The sequence below is a fragment of the Leguminivora glycinivorella genome, chromosome 21 (assembly GCF_023078275.1).
Source record: "Leguminivora glycinivorella isolate SPB_JAAS2020 chromosome 21, LegGlyc_1.1, whole genome shotgun sequence".
NCBI classification, from domain to species: Eukaryota; Metazoa; Arthropoda; class Insecta; order Lepidoptera; family Tortricidae; genus Leguminivora; species Leguminivora glycinivorella.
The window spans coordinates 12,169,752-12,183,970 of record NC_062991.1 but is presented as its reverse complement, the minus strand read 5'-3'; the positions used below and the strand labels follow the sequence as shown (position 1 = coordinate 12,183,970).

The 14,219-nt window shown below is 39.9% G+C and overlaps 1 protein-coding gene across 15 annotated transcripts in view; it reads right to left on the bottom strand.

Annotated features, from left to right (window-relative positions):
• The window catches only part of LOC125237602, an 83,336-nt gene that overhangs the window by 24,082 nt on the left and 45,035 nt on the right, over window positions 1–14,219 (bottom strand). The window contains exons 1-3 of one of the 15 annotated variants that reach the window (XM_048144747.1): window positions 8,555–9,565; window positions 7,892–7,990; window positions 7,344–7,406 (exon numbers count right to left, since the gene is read on the bottom strand). The exons of 8 other annotated variants lie outside the window; for them this stretch is intronic. In XM_048144747.1, coding sequence (XP_048000704.1) covers window positions 7,344–7,406; window positions 7,892–7,990; window positions 8,555–8,846 — 454 coding nt within the window. In that variant the 5' untranslated portion in view covers window positions 8,847–9,565. Of the gene's footprint in view, window positions 1–15; window positions 315–386; window positions 581–7,343; window positions 7,407–7,891; window positions 8,215–8,554; window positions 9,566–13,987; window positions 14,081–14,219 lie in introns of those variants that run through there. 6 more of the 15 variants (XM_048144756.1, XM_048144748.1, XM_048144751.1 and 3 more) reach the window with 6 other exon arrangements.

Sequence of the window (14,219 nt, the reverse complement as noted above, 5' to 3'; positions counted from 1 at the left end):
CTTCATTACACCAACCAAAATATACTAGCAACAAATGTAAGACAAATATATCAATATAAGAGCTGTTGATATATTGAAAAACACTGATTTCCAGCACTTCAAACTAACAGGCTGCTTCTATTTCTTTCACGTTTCTTCGTTCCATATAACGTTAAAACTTCGATGCTGCACTTTCGTCAATCCGTCATGATTTGTACGCAAGGGGAAATATTCTTGGAACATAACGGCGAAATGTCTGATCAGCCATTCTACCAACAAAGCGATCACTGCAAATGGTATGGTTTGGCTTTGAGTGCCATAAGGAACCATGGGTACTGTAACGAAATAATTCATCGTCAAAATACAATATAAATCTACAGGGTACGACTTGAGGTTAGGCGACTTACATTTATCTTACGGCAATTATCCATTACGCTATTCTCCTTTTGACCATGTTTTTGAGAATTTGCGGTCACTATTTTTGTTGATTTTTTTTACAGTTTACAACAACACATCTCGCTGTGAAGACCATCTACCTATTTTTTAGCTTATAAACAATCGAATTTTATCGAATGTTTACTGCAAAGCAAAACCATACATTAAACATAAACTGTCAAATTTTGACAGTTCAAGCGACTGCCGCGCCGCGAGCGCGCGTCTTGGTAAGTAGCTAACCATAGCTAACACACGACCGCACCCGAACCACACTGACCTTTGTATTTTTCACATGAGCGAAAAAAAATATATAGACGGTCAATCAAACCTTGTTACTAAAAAGGCGGTAAATTTAAAGTTCTAATGAAATTCCGCAACATGTAATCCAGTTTCACGGCCATTTAGAGGGTAAGGCCAAAATAGCCTCAAAAAGCTGGTGTGATAATATATCGAGTCAGTATTGCAGGTTCGCCCACAAAAGGAATACTGTTCTCAGATGAGAACATGGTCCATAGATATGGGCAGGGGACCGCATCCAACGACGAGCAACTCAAATTGTCAACTGCAAGCTTATCTGTAATCGGCTTGACCCTTGGCGCTACGTAGAGATGTGGCCTCACAGTGCATTTTCTTTCGCATGTATAATGTGCTAAGAAAAATGATTCTGATTAATCCCTGCCGCTTCTTTCCGCCATCACCCAACGCGACAACAGTTCCATCTCCATCATTTAAATGGCTGGCAGTGTGGTCTGTGCTGGCAGTTCACTACTGTGCGTTTCTCCAGAAATTTCCTGCCCCGCACAGCTAAACAGTGGAATGAATTGTCACCTGCGGAATTGCCGGACCGATACGACCTTCAAACCTTCGAGAAAAGAGCCTACACCCACCTTAAAGGCCGGAAACGCACCTCCAACACTTCAGCCAGGCAATCATGGTCCGCCATCACTTACAATTAGGGATAGCCCCATGTTTTATGATTTATTGCACAACCATACTTGCCTGTCTGGTCTTTCGGGTGTCCATGGATGGCAGTGATCACTTCATTTTACGCTAGTTGACGCGTGATTGACGCGTGGATGACGCTAGATGTCACTACAAATAACTTGCATTTACTGATGTATGGAGTTGCAACTCTTCCCTTACTTATTCCTCTATGCTTTCACTTGATTCACTTTCACTGGTATAAATTGTTAGATTCTCTGAACTAAATTTTCCCTACTCGAGAGCGATTGTTACAGTACCTTTACTCAGGGACCGGACAACCTCTTCCGCGCTACAAGCCTTTCATTGGGAATCCCTAACGTAAGGACGACCCAATCGAGAGACTCTCCCTTTCGAACTGCAAGCCCATTCATTTGACTAGCCCTTACAAAAAACTAAGCAAAACAATAAAGCTAGCCCTGTGCATTGGCTTAGCGCTATCCGATACGGCTTGCAATCCTTTAATAAGGGTTACCCTTATTTTAAGCGCTATTTATAAGGCTTTCCCTTTTGTTAAAGCGTAGTCGAGCCTTGCGTAAAAGAGACAGGATTATGAATCTAAGCTATTGTAAGAACAGGAAGGAAAATGCGCTGTTGCCACTCCGCACTATGCGCCCCATTTTTAATTTTGCAACGAAACATGTTTTCGTTGGATAAAAGTATAGAACACGGCTAGAAATTATTTTTAATGAACTGGGAGACAAAAGGGACTGATGGATCGCCTGATGGTAAATGATCATCGTCGCCCATAGATCAGTATGTATGTTCGTACGTATGAATGTATGTAGGTATGTATGAATGTATGTAGGCATGTATGTATGAATATAATTATGTAAATATGTATATATGCATGTAAATATACAGTGTTGGCCGAAAATCAATACAATTAACCATTAACATTACACATTGAAAACGTTAATTGCCAACATAAAAACAAGGCGTTTTCGTCATCCAACTCGCCTTGATGAGTTAATTGGGTGAGCAGTAACCAAGGTAGAGCTGATGCTGAACCCTGGCTTTTCCCAGCTAGGGGAGTGCGGGTTTGGAGTAACATAGGCAAGCGCTGTTTTCGTCATCGGACTTGTCTTGATGAGTACTTGAGTGAGCAGTAACCAAGGTAGAGCTGATGCTGAACCCTGGCTATTCCTAAGGGAACTCGGGTTTCGTGCAACATAGGCAAACGCTGTTTTCTTCATCGGACTTGTATTGATGAGTACTTGAGTGAGCAGTAACCAAGGTAGAGCTGATGCTGAACCCTGGCTATTCCTAAGGGAACTCGGGTTTCGTGCAACATAGGCAAACGCTGTTTTCTTCATCGGACTTGTATTGATGAGTACTTGAGTGAGCAGTAACCAAGGTAGAGCTGATGCTGAACCCTGGCTATTCCTAGGGGAACGCGGGTTTGGAGTAACATAGGCAAGCGCTGTTTTCTTCACCGGACTTGTCTTGGTGAGTACTTGAGTGAGCAGTAACCAAGGTAGAGCTGATGCTGAACTCTGGCTATTCCTAAGGGAACTCGGGTTTCGTGCAACATAGGCAAACGCTGTTTTCGTCATCGGACTTGTCTTGATGAGTACTTGAGTGAGCAGTAACCAAGGTAGAGCTGATGCTGAACCCTGGCTTTCCCCAGGGGAACGCGGGTTTGGTGTAACATAGGCAAGCGTGGTTTTCGTCATCGGACTTGTTTTGATGAGTACTTTAGTGAGCAGTAACCAGGGTAGAGCTGATGCTGTACCCTGGCTATTCCTAAGGGAACTCGGGTTTCGTTCAACATAGGCAAACGCTGTTTTCTTTATCGGACTTGTCTTGATGAGTACTTGAGTGAGCAGTAACCAAGGTAGAGCTGATGCTGAACCCTGGCTATTCCTAGGGGAACTCGGGTTTCGTGCAACATAGGCAAACGCTGTTTTCGTCATCGGACTTGGCTTGATGAGTACTTGAGTGAGCAGTAACCAAGGTAGAGCTGATGCTGAACCCTGGCTATTCCTAAGGGAACTCGGGTTTCGTGCAACATAGGCAAACGCTGTTTTCGTCATCGGACTTGTCTTGATGAGTACTTGAGTGACCAGTAACCAAGGTAGAGCTGATGCTGAACCCTGGCTTTTCCCAGGGGAACGCCGGTTTGGAGTAACATAGGCGAGCGCTGTTTTCTTCATCGGACTTGTATTTATGAGTACTTGAGTGAGCAGTAACCAAGGTAGAGCTGATGCTGAACCCTGGCTATTCCTAAGGGAACTCGGGTTTCGTGCAACATAGGCAAACGCTGTTTTCGTCATCGGACTTGTCTTGATCAGTACTTTAGTGAGCAGTAACCAGGGTAGAGCTGATGCTGAACCCTGGCTATTCCTAAGGGAACTCGGGTTTCGTGCAACATAGGCAAACGCTGTTTTCTTCATCGGACTTGTATTGATGAGTACTTGAGTGAGCAGTAACCAAGGTAGAACTGATGCTGAACCCTGGCTATTCCTAGGGGAACTCGGGTTTCGTGCAACATAGGCAAACGCTGTTTTCGTCATCGGACTTGTCTTGATGAGTACTTGAGTGACCAGTAACCAAGGTAGAGCTGATGCTGAACCCTGGCTTTTCCCAGGGGAACGCGGGTTTGGAGTAACATAGGCAAGCGCTGTTTTCTTCACCGGACTTGTCTTGGTGAGTACTTGTGTGAGCAGTAACCAAGGTAGAGCTGATGCTGAACCCTGGCTATTCCTAGGGGAACGCGAGTTTGGAGTAACATAGGCAAGCGCTGTTTTCGTCATCGGACTTGTCTTGATGAGTACTTGAGTGAGCAGTAACCAAGGTAGAGCTGATGCTGAACCCTGGCTATTCCTAAGGGAACTCGGGTTTCGTGCAACATAGGCAAACGCTGTTTTCGTCATCGGACTTGTCTTGATGAGTACTTGAGTGAGCAGTAACCAGGGTAGAGCTGATGCTGAACCCTGGCTATTCCTAGGGGAACTCGGGTTTCGTGCAACATAGGCAAACGCTGTTTTCGTCATCGGATTTGTCTTGATGAGTACTTGAGTAAGCAGTAACCAAGGTAGAGCTGATGCTGAACCCTGGCTATTCCTAGGGGAACTCGGGTTTCGTGCAATATAGGTAAACGCTGTTTTTGTCATCGGACTTGTCTTGATGAGTACTGGTAAAGTTGATATTGAACTCTGGCTGTACCTAGGGGAACTTAGGTTTGGTGCAACATAGACAAACCCGGTTTTCGTTATAGGCCCTGCCTTTATGAGGACTTGGGTGCGCAGTACCCAAGCCAGTGCTGTAGCTCAGACCTGGTGGTACCTGGGGGAACTCAGGTTCGGTGCAATATAAATAAACGCTGTTTTCTGTTCATAGTATATTAAAGTGAAATATCTTAGACTCGTCTTTATGACTGGTACTTGGTTGAGTTGAGTAGTACCATAGAATCTGTCAAACTATTTCTGTTGATTGTTGTGAATTCTATGAAGATCGTTTGAAACAGAAATACTTTTCTGGTGGCAATCAAGCATACAGCCCGTCTGATAGTAAATAGTTACCGCAGTCTATGGACGCTTGGAACTCCAGTATTCTCTTTATTCCCTGAATTACTATTAGTGAAATCGACTGTACTTAATTTTGATATTCAAATGGATATACATAGTACATACGTATTTTTTTAGACATAAATAAAGTGTTTTATGTATGGCAAATTAATAAATTTGTTCTAACTACTTGATGTTAATATTAACTTCTGGTAGGATTTTTGTTCAGTTAATATTATGTTTTATGCCTAACTTGACATTGCATGAAATATTTCTATATTATAATGCACCGAAACCAGAGTTGCCCTAGAAACCGCCAGGGCTCAGCTACAGCGCTGTCTTGGCTATTGCGCACCCAAGTCCTCGTCAAGACAAGTCCGATGACGCAAACAGAGTTTGCCTATGTTACACCAAACCCGAGTTCCCCTAGGTACAGCCAGGTTTCAGCATCAGCTCTATCTCGGGTACAGCTCACCCAAATACTCATTAAGACAAGTCCAATGACGAAAACAGCGTTTGCCTGTGTTACACTAAACCCGAGTTCCCCTAGGTGCAGCCAGAGTTCAGCAACAGCTGAACTTTGGGTACTGCTTGCTCGAGTACTCATCAAGACAAGTCCGATGACGAAAACAGCGTTTGCCTGTGTTACACTAAACCCGAGTTTCCCTAGGTGCAGCCAGGGTTCAGCATCAGCTGGACTTTGGGTATTGCTCACTCGAGTTCTCATCAAGACAAGTCCGATGACGAAAACAGCGTTTGCCTGTGTTACACTAAACCCGAGTTCCCCTAGGTGCAGCCAGGGTTCAGCATCAACTGGACTTCGGGTACTGCTTACTCGAGTACTGATCAAGACAAGTCCGATGACGAAAACAGCGTTTGTCTGTGTTACACTAAACCCGAGTTCCCATAGGTGCAGCCAGGGTTCAGCATCAGCTGGACTTCGGGTACTGCTCACTCGAGTACTCATCAAGACAAGTCCGTTGACGAAAACAGCGTTTGCCTGTGTTACACTAAACCGGAGTTCTCCTAGATGCAGCCAGGGTTCAGCATCAGCTGGACTTCGGGTACTGCTCACTCGAGTACTCATCAAGACAAGTCCGATGACGAAAACAGCGTTTGCCTGTGTTACACTAAACCCGAGTTCCCCTAGGTGCAGCCAGGGTTCAGCATCAGCTGGACTTCGGGTACTGCTCACTCGAGTACTCATCAAGACAAGTCCGATGACGAAACCAGCGTTTGCCTGTGTTACACTAAACCCGAGTTCCCCTAGGTACAGCCAGGGTTCAGCATCAGCTGGACTTCGGGTACTGCTTACTCAAGTACTCATCAAGACAAGTCCGATGACGAAAACAGCGTTTGCCTGTACTACACTTAGCCCGAGTTCCCCTAGGTGCAGCCAGGGTTCAGCATCAGCTAGACTTCGGGTACTCATCAAGACAAGTCCGATAAAAAAAACCGGCCAAGAGCGTGTCGGGCCACGCTCAGTGTAGGGTTCCGAAGTTTTCGATATTTTTCTCAAAAACTACTGAACCTATCAAGTTCAAAACAATTTTCCTAGAAAGTCTTTACAAAGTTCTACTTTTGTGATTTTTTTCATATTTTTTAAACTTGTGGTTCAAAAGTTAGAGGCGGGGGACGCACTTTTTTTCCTTTAGGAGCGATTATTTCTGAAAATATTAATATTATCAAAAAGCAATCTTAGTAAACCCTTTATTCATTCTTAAATACCTATCCAACAATATATCACACGTTGGGGTTGGAATGAAAAATATTATCAGCCCCCACTTCACATGTAGGGGGGGTACCCTAATAAAACATTTTTTCCATGTTTTATTTTTGCACTCTGTTGTCGTGATTGATATACATATTGGGACCAAATTTCAGCTTTCTAGTGCTAACGGTTACTGAAATTATCCGCGGACGGACGGACGGACGGACAGACAGACATGGCGAAACTATAAGGGTTCCTAGTTGACTACGGAACCCTAAAAAGCAGCGTTTGCCTGTGTTACACCTGAGCAAAGCAGGAGCCTATCATAACTATAAGTATTTGGTATTGAAAATTGAACCTTATTTTATCTACAGCCGTTTCCATCAAACAGAAACGCGCAAATATCACACACAGTGCCGCCGTAGGTAACGATCGTATGTTATTTCGTTCGGAGTAATGTGTGCTTTATGAGCGAGGTACAGGATTTAAACTCGCACGATATGCTATAAGGGAAAGCAAATAAAACCCAATATAAGGCTTACCCTTATGGCGTTAGGCTGAGCCGATGATAAGGGTTTTGAAAGGGTATTGGGCTATTTTAGGTAAGCGCTTTCGTTAGGGCTTTAAAAGCAAAATGAAAGGGTATCGCGTCAAAAGGGTAGGGTAAGTTAAGCCTAACGAAATACCCATACAAAACCCCGTATAAGGGATAGCGGGCCGGTCCCTGCCTTTACTCTTGAAGATCGACTGTACTTGAGAAAAGCATGATGGATGCTCATGGAAGTCTTCACCTGAAATTATATTAATGGGAAATCAATCAATATTAAGTATGAAATAAAATACCTGCATTTGTTGAAAAATAAATGTAAATTTATAGGTAATCGACGATAAGTTTGCAATGATTTTCACAGCCTCGCCAGTGCAGATGTTATTTTAAACGTCAAACTTTGATGAAATTATTACGTTTACTTAACCCTTGCAGAGGCGGGGCTATTAAAATCTATGCAGACTTATCGTGGGACGATTCTAAGTTTTGAATACAAAGCAAAAAAAAAAACCAATAAGATATTTACAAAAAGGGGTAAGTTTTAGAGATCAATATAAACACATAATAGTTATATTATGTTAGCATTATTTCTGTCAGTTGCAATATAAATATTAAACATTCAAAACTTATTTAAATGAAAATAAATATTTAAGAAATGGACAGTATAATCATTATAATTATGTATATACATACTGCCTATTTTCAAATATTTATTTTACATACACATACCTGGCCTCCCAATCACCAATTTTTCCTCCAACATGATTACTGTATCTTCCTCATCGTCTTGGTTTTGAAAATAATTGTGGTCGCTCAGAGCATTTCGCACTACAACACAATTTGATCAAATTGAATGTTTTAATTTCTAATGCAAGAGATAAGCAAGACTGCTAAGCTTTAATTCAAGAAACAAAAAAAAATGTTTTTTAAATAATATTACTACAATTACTTTACATAATATTTGTTTTCTTCCATAAAGTGACACAAATAATGTTCATCGTTAAGTATCTGAATGAAACTGCCCAGACATGAAATAATGATCATTATCATGTAATTTGATTTGGTGCTCAGACTCAGTAAGTAATGACTTATTTTTACAAACAATCTAAGTTGTTTTAGTTTGAATAAATTGTAAATATTCATAAAGTAAGAAACATAGTTTTACAGGTTTAAGTAGGTATTGTAGACACATTATATACTTACCCCCTTATTCATAAACATTCACTAAAGTAAAAAGTTATCAAGCCGATAAAGTTTGTTTGTCCCTTTCCGACATATTGCTGTGATAGAAAGGGACAAACGAACTTTATCGGCTTGATAACTTTGGAGAATGTTTATGAATAAGGGGTTATACTATTTATTTTATGTAAGTACAGTTAATTAAGTACTCACGAGTTCCAACCGCTGCAAGGGGCTCGCCATGAGTTATTTCGTCCTCCGTAAACAGGCAAGGATACGAAAAACGAATTCTGTTGCCTTCTCTGTCAAACTGGTGCTTGTCAAAATGTTTCTTACACACACGTTTCCTGAGAAGTTGATCTTTTGATAGACCGAGAAGGAGAGGATTCGTAGGCACAAGAAAAGACATCCACAAGTTCCTTAGCATATCTTTCTTGGGAAATACAAAAAGTCGATGTGTTTCATTTGTGGCGTTGCAACCACCAACACAACACTTTTGTCTCATGGTGATTTTTTATTGCACTAACTATATGATAGTTCCCTAGCAAAGTGATATTCCGAATTCGAATTTAGACATCTCATCTCAAGGAAAAAGGGACGAGAACACGAGCGTAGGTAACCTACGTAAGTTGTCGCCAGTCAAAACTTCAAATAATGTACAATGGCTGTCAAGAATGTCAAGTTAGCGGGGCCAGGGTGAGATGCGATGGTAGCGCCAAACCGGCAGTTTTGAAAGTTGGGTTGCCATGAACAATGACGATTACAAAAGGCTGACAATCTCCGTACTGGACAGAGGATAATAATTATAGACTATAATTTTATTTATAGTATTAGAAAAAGAGAACCATCTAGTAAACGTGCACGTTGACGAAAACGCCCCAAGCGTATTATTGGTGTACTAAATCTTATTTATAACATTCCAGGCCTTAGTCACCTGCAGTGAGATTGAGTTGTACGAGTAGGTAAGTATATACTTTTTCATTCATAATTCATAATACTTTATTGCAACCATGGTAATAATTATAGGTGTTACAGTTAATAAATTGTTTCACATGGGCCCTGTTGGGGCAAAGCAAGGGTATATGTACACATTAGTAATGCTTTAAAACATTATAATAATTTAAATATTTGTACTAGTAGTCATTTGAAAAGTAATAAGGTATATAGAAATAATGTCAAAAATCACAAAATAAAATCTTAATATAAAATTCAATTTGATAATAATTATTACAAAAAAATAAATACTATAAATTAATTATTAAATATGATTTCAAATTCATTGTCTCTATAAAATTCGTCAACTGAGTAGTAAAATTTCTGTATTAATATGTTCATTATTATATTTTTAAAACGGGTGCTATTATTTAAATTTAAAATATTTTGGGGTATTTTATTATAAATCCAATCTGGGCGACCGAGCTTCGCTCGGTTCTATTTTAATATATCACGTCTTTAGATAAATTTCTGGCCGGGATTCGAAACCCTGACACCTACGATCTATCTGCGTACATTAGACCGACCTCGTACGACTGAGCTAAGCGGAATCGATGCGCGCGCGGCGAAATGAACGACCATATTTTACGTTTACTAAGGCGAAAGAAAAACTCATGAAAACTCGAAAATTCGCGTTTTCCGGGATCTAAGGCTATGCTAGATCGATTTTTCACCCCCGGAAACCCCCACATAACAAATTTCAGCGAAATCGTTAGAGCGGTTTCCGAGATCGTCGGTATATATAAATAAATAAATATATATATAGTCTGTCCGACGGTTTAAGAGCTAAAAGCCATAAAACTTGTTACAATGGCATACAATGGTTAACAATAGATGACTAACTAGCTTATCTTTATGGCTTTTGGCTCTTACACCGCCGGACGAACTATACAAGAATTGCTCGTTTAAAAGTATAAGATATTACCTGATGTGTTTATACACATCGGTAATATGGACTCTTTTGAAAATTACAAGATTCGCTTTTGGCAACGCTAATACCCTGTCCTCGAAATATAATTGTTACATGTTTCGTTCTTTTGCCGAAATAAAATTATGTTTCCTAACGAACATTATTGCTTCTAAAATGTAGAGAGAAGGCAGCGTTAGAAGTAGGGCCTGCAGTACCGGGGCCGGTACTGAGAATTTAATTTCCCGGTACCGAGCGGTACCAGTACCGGGATTCCCGGTTCTGACCGGTTCCTCCATCTGCGTATGACTTTATTACTAAATTGTTTATTGAACAAATAAATACAAGTAAACCGTTATGCAGCGCTTATAGTATGAAATGTGACGTTTTGAAGTAAAAGGTACCACATTTTCGCTTACCATATGGACGAAATTCGCTCATATCTTTAAACGAATTACCTGTTAAGCGACAATGTGGTACCTTTATGAAAATGTCACAAATTATATACGCATCGAGATTATAATTTGATAATTTTTAAGAAAAAAAAACCGCCGCCTTTGGGGTTCTGATGAAAGCTACTTGCGAATGTTGGATTATGTAGAAATGTGTAGGTATTTTTTAAAGCTGCTTTTAATACATTAATTATATTTGATGGCAACACATTTGTCATTTGATATTTGCCAGTCGCTTTTCGGTGAAGGAAAACATCGTGAGGAAACCAGACTAATCCTAATAAGGTCTAGTTACCCTCCGGGTTGGTAGGTCAGGTGGTAATCGCTTTCGTAAAACTAGTGCCTACGCCAAATCTTGGGATTAGTTGTCAAAGCGGACCCCAGGCTCCCATGAGCCGTGGCAAATGGATGGATGGCAAGGAGGATGATGATGATTTGACGGCAACACAAATGAATATACGTATACCGTTAAGGTTTGAGGAGTTTCCTCAATTCCTCATGAATTCGATTATAAGAAATCGAAGCTTGACAAAATTTGACTTGAAAACTCAATATTCTTAACAAACATAACTAAATAAATGTCACTGTTCTGAATTTAAATGCATGCTATTCTTATAAAAATCCCAAAGTCACTATAAGTGTGCCGTTCAGATTTAAGGAGTTCCGTTCTGATCTTCATCAGCAGTTCCACTGCACCAAATGTCACTGTTCTGGACGTAAGTGCATGCTGTTTTTATAAAAATACCAAAGTCAGCCGTTAAGAATTGAGCAGTTCGGTTCTGACCATCATCAGCATTTCCTCTGCACCAATGTCACTGTTCTGGACGTAAGTGTACATGTTGTTCTTATAAAAATACCAAAGTCACTATAAGCGTGCCGTTCAGATTTGAGGAGTTCCGTTCTGACCATCATCAGCATTTCCTCTGCACCAAATGTCACTGTTCACTGTTCTTATAAAAATACCAAAGTCCTAAATGTTCAGATTTGAGGAGTTCCGTTCTGACCATCATCAGCAGTTCCACGCACCAAATGTACGTACGTAAATACATACTGTTCCTTAAAAAACACAAAAATCACCATATGTGTGCCTTTCAGATTTGAGGAGTTCCCTCGATTTCTCCAGGATCCCATCATCAGAACTGGGTCCTGAGAAAAATGGGACCATTGTATGTATATACATTCAATAAAAAAAAAATCAAAATCGGTCCAGTAACGACGGAGATATCGTGGAACAAAACTTAAAAAAAATAAAAAAAAACATACAGACGAATTGAGAACCGTCCTTCCTTAAGAGATTTGAGGCGGCGGTTAAAAAATGGGGTTGGGGACATAAAACGGGGTTAATGTTTTACTTTAAATATAAAAAATGTATATGTCGCATTGAAATGGCCAAAACAGAGATTTGATCAAATCTCTAAGGGATTTGATCAAATCACCCAGGATGTCAAAATAGCGAATCCATTTCATCATTTCTCTAGAAAATTTCAGTCATTTGACTAAACCCCTGACTATGTTTAGTGAGATCACAAAATCGGCCAATAGACAGAGACACGCCACGTTTTGTCATTTTGAACCACGACAGTGAGTTGACGAAACGAACTCAAAAAGTCAACTAGTTTTAACATTTCCCTAATCAAATTTAGGGAAATGATAAAGTCTCAACTGGTGACTTGATCAAATGTCTGAACCGGTTTCGTGAAATGACAAAGCCAAGAATCTAATATATCCAATTAGATTTATTAGACCCTTGCCTTTGTCACTTGATTTGATTGAATCCTTTACTAGATTAGTGAAATGGTAAAATTGAATCCGTTTTAACATTTTTCGGTTTTCTATAAATAAGACAAAAAATTGAATAAGTCTATTTTAAATAAATAAATAAATAAAAAGATATTTATTTACCAACACAGCACAAAATGGACATGTAAGGACTTATAAAAACTTAGTAAGTAAAATTACAGATTTTCATATTTATTAAAACATTTTGTCTTTTCACTGAACTTGTTAAGCGAAATGATAAAACTAAAAACTAGTTGACTTTATAAGCTCGTTTCGTCAACTTACTGACGTGGTACGTGGTTTAGGGATTTTATCAAATCCCTAATAAAATCTAGTGAAATGACAAAACGTAGCGTGTCTATTGGTCGATTTTGTGATTTCACTAAACAGAATAAGGGATTTAGTCAAATGACTGAAATTTTCTAAAATGGATTCGCCATTTTGACATCGTGCGTGATTTGATCATATCCCTTAGTGATTTGATGAAATCTCTGTTTTGGCCATTTCCCTGCGACATATACACACACAAGTACACGAATCACGCGATCATATCTACATAACACTTAAAAGCATAATCTCCTGCTATATTTGTTAATACCTACACAACACAGCTCTGAAAAAACACGCATCTTGATTATTTAACATAGAACCGGGAAAGAACCGGGAAATTTTTTCAGTACCGGTTCTCCCGGTACCGGGAGTACCGGGAAATTCCCGGTACTGAGAGAACCGGGAGCAGGCCCTAATTAGAAGGATGTTTTTTTATAAAATGTGGCCTAGCTGTGTCTCTCCTTCGAATATTTGCTAAAATTCTGACACACCGTTTCTGCAGAAGAAACAAATCGTATGCATCAGTGCTCTCTCCCCAAACAAGTCCATAGCGTAGCCAAGAATATAGGCATACGCGTAATAAGCTGATAGCGACGCTTCAAAGTTTGTATTAGCTTTAAGTACACTAAGGGCGTATATGAATGTCGATATCTTACTCTTTATATTTTGCACGTCATTTTATTGCCTGTAATAACATCATCACGTTTTCATTTCTTGTTACTTATGGCAGAGAACCACCCTATCAAGATGGGAATGGAAGGAGTTGAAGGAGGCCCATGTATCTCAAAGACACACGGATAAATAATAAAATGTGTAATAAGATGTAATGTTTTGAAAAGAAGTTGCCCGCAGAGTTTCTTGCCGGTCCCATAGTGGATACCCCCCCTCCCAATTGAGGGGGGACTGAAATCTTCTCGAGGCTGAGGCGTAGGGTTAGAGCCGGCGTAGCTTTATTTGACGTTCATATGCGCATTGTAATATGCCTACTTGAAAAATAAATATTTCATTTTTTATTTATAAGCAAGAGGCTTACTATAATAAAAGTATGCACTTGAGGCCCCAACATGTCCATGTTTACTTGAGATATGACTTTTAGTTGGATGGATTTTGCTCAGGTATCACAATATTGGCATGTCTGGTTAAACACCAATTTTGCCTCTGTGTAAAACAAATACCTAATATTACCTTTATTATTTTGTTGCAACAAATTTTCTCTTGATCCAATATTTGGCAGGCAGTAATTGTGGTCTCTGCTTATAGGACATGACTTAAATACACCTGAAATACAGTAAAACTGACTAATAATGGTAAGATATTAGTGTTGGTTTACTCCATCTGCCCTATGGACATAACAAAAAAAAACCTACACACTAGTCTCATAACCAGTGATCAGGGATTTGGATGCCACAGTGCGGGA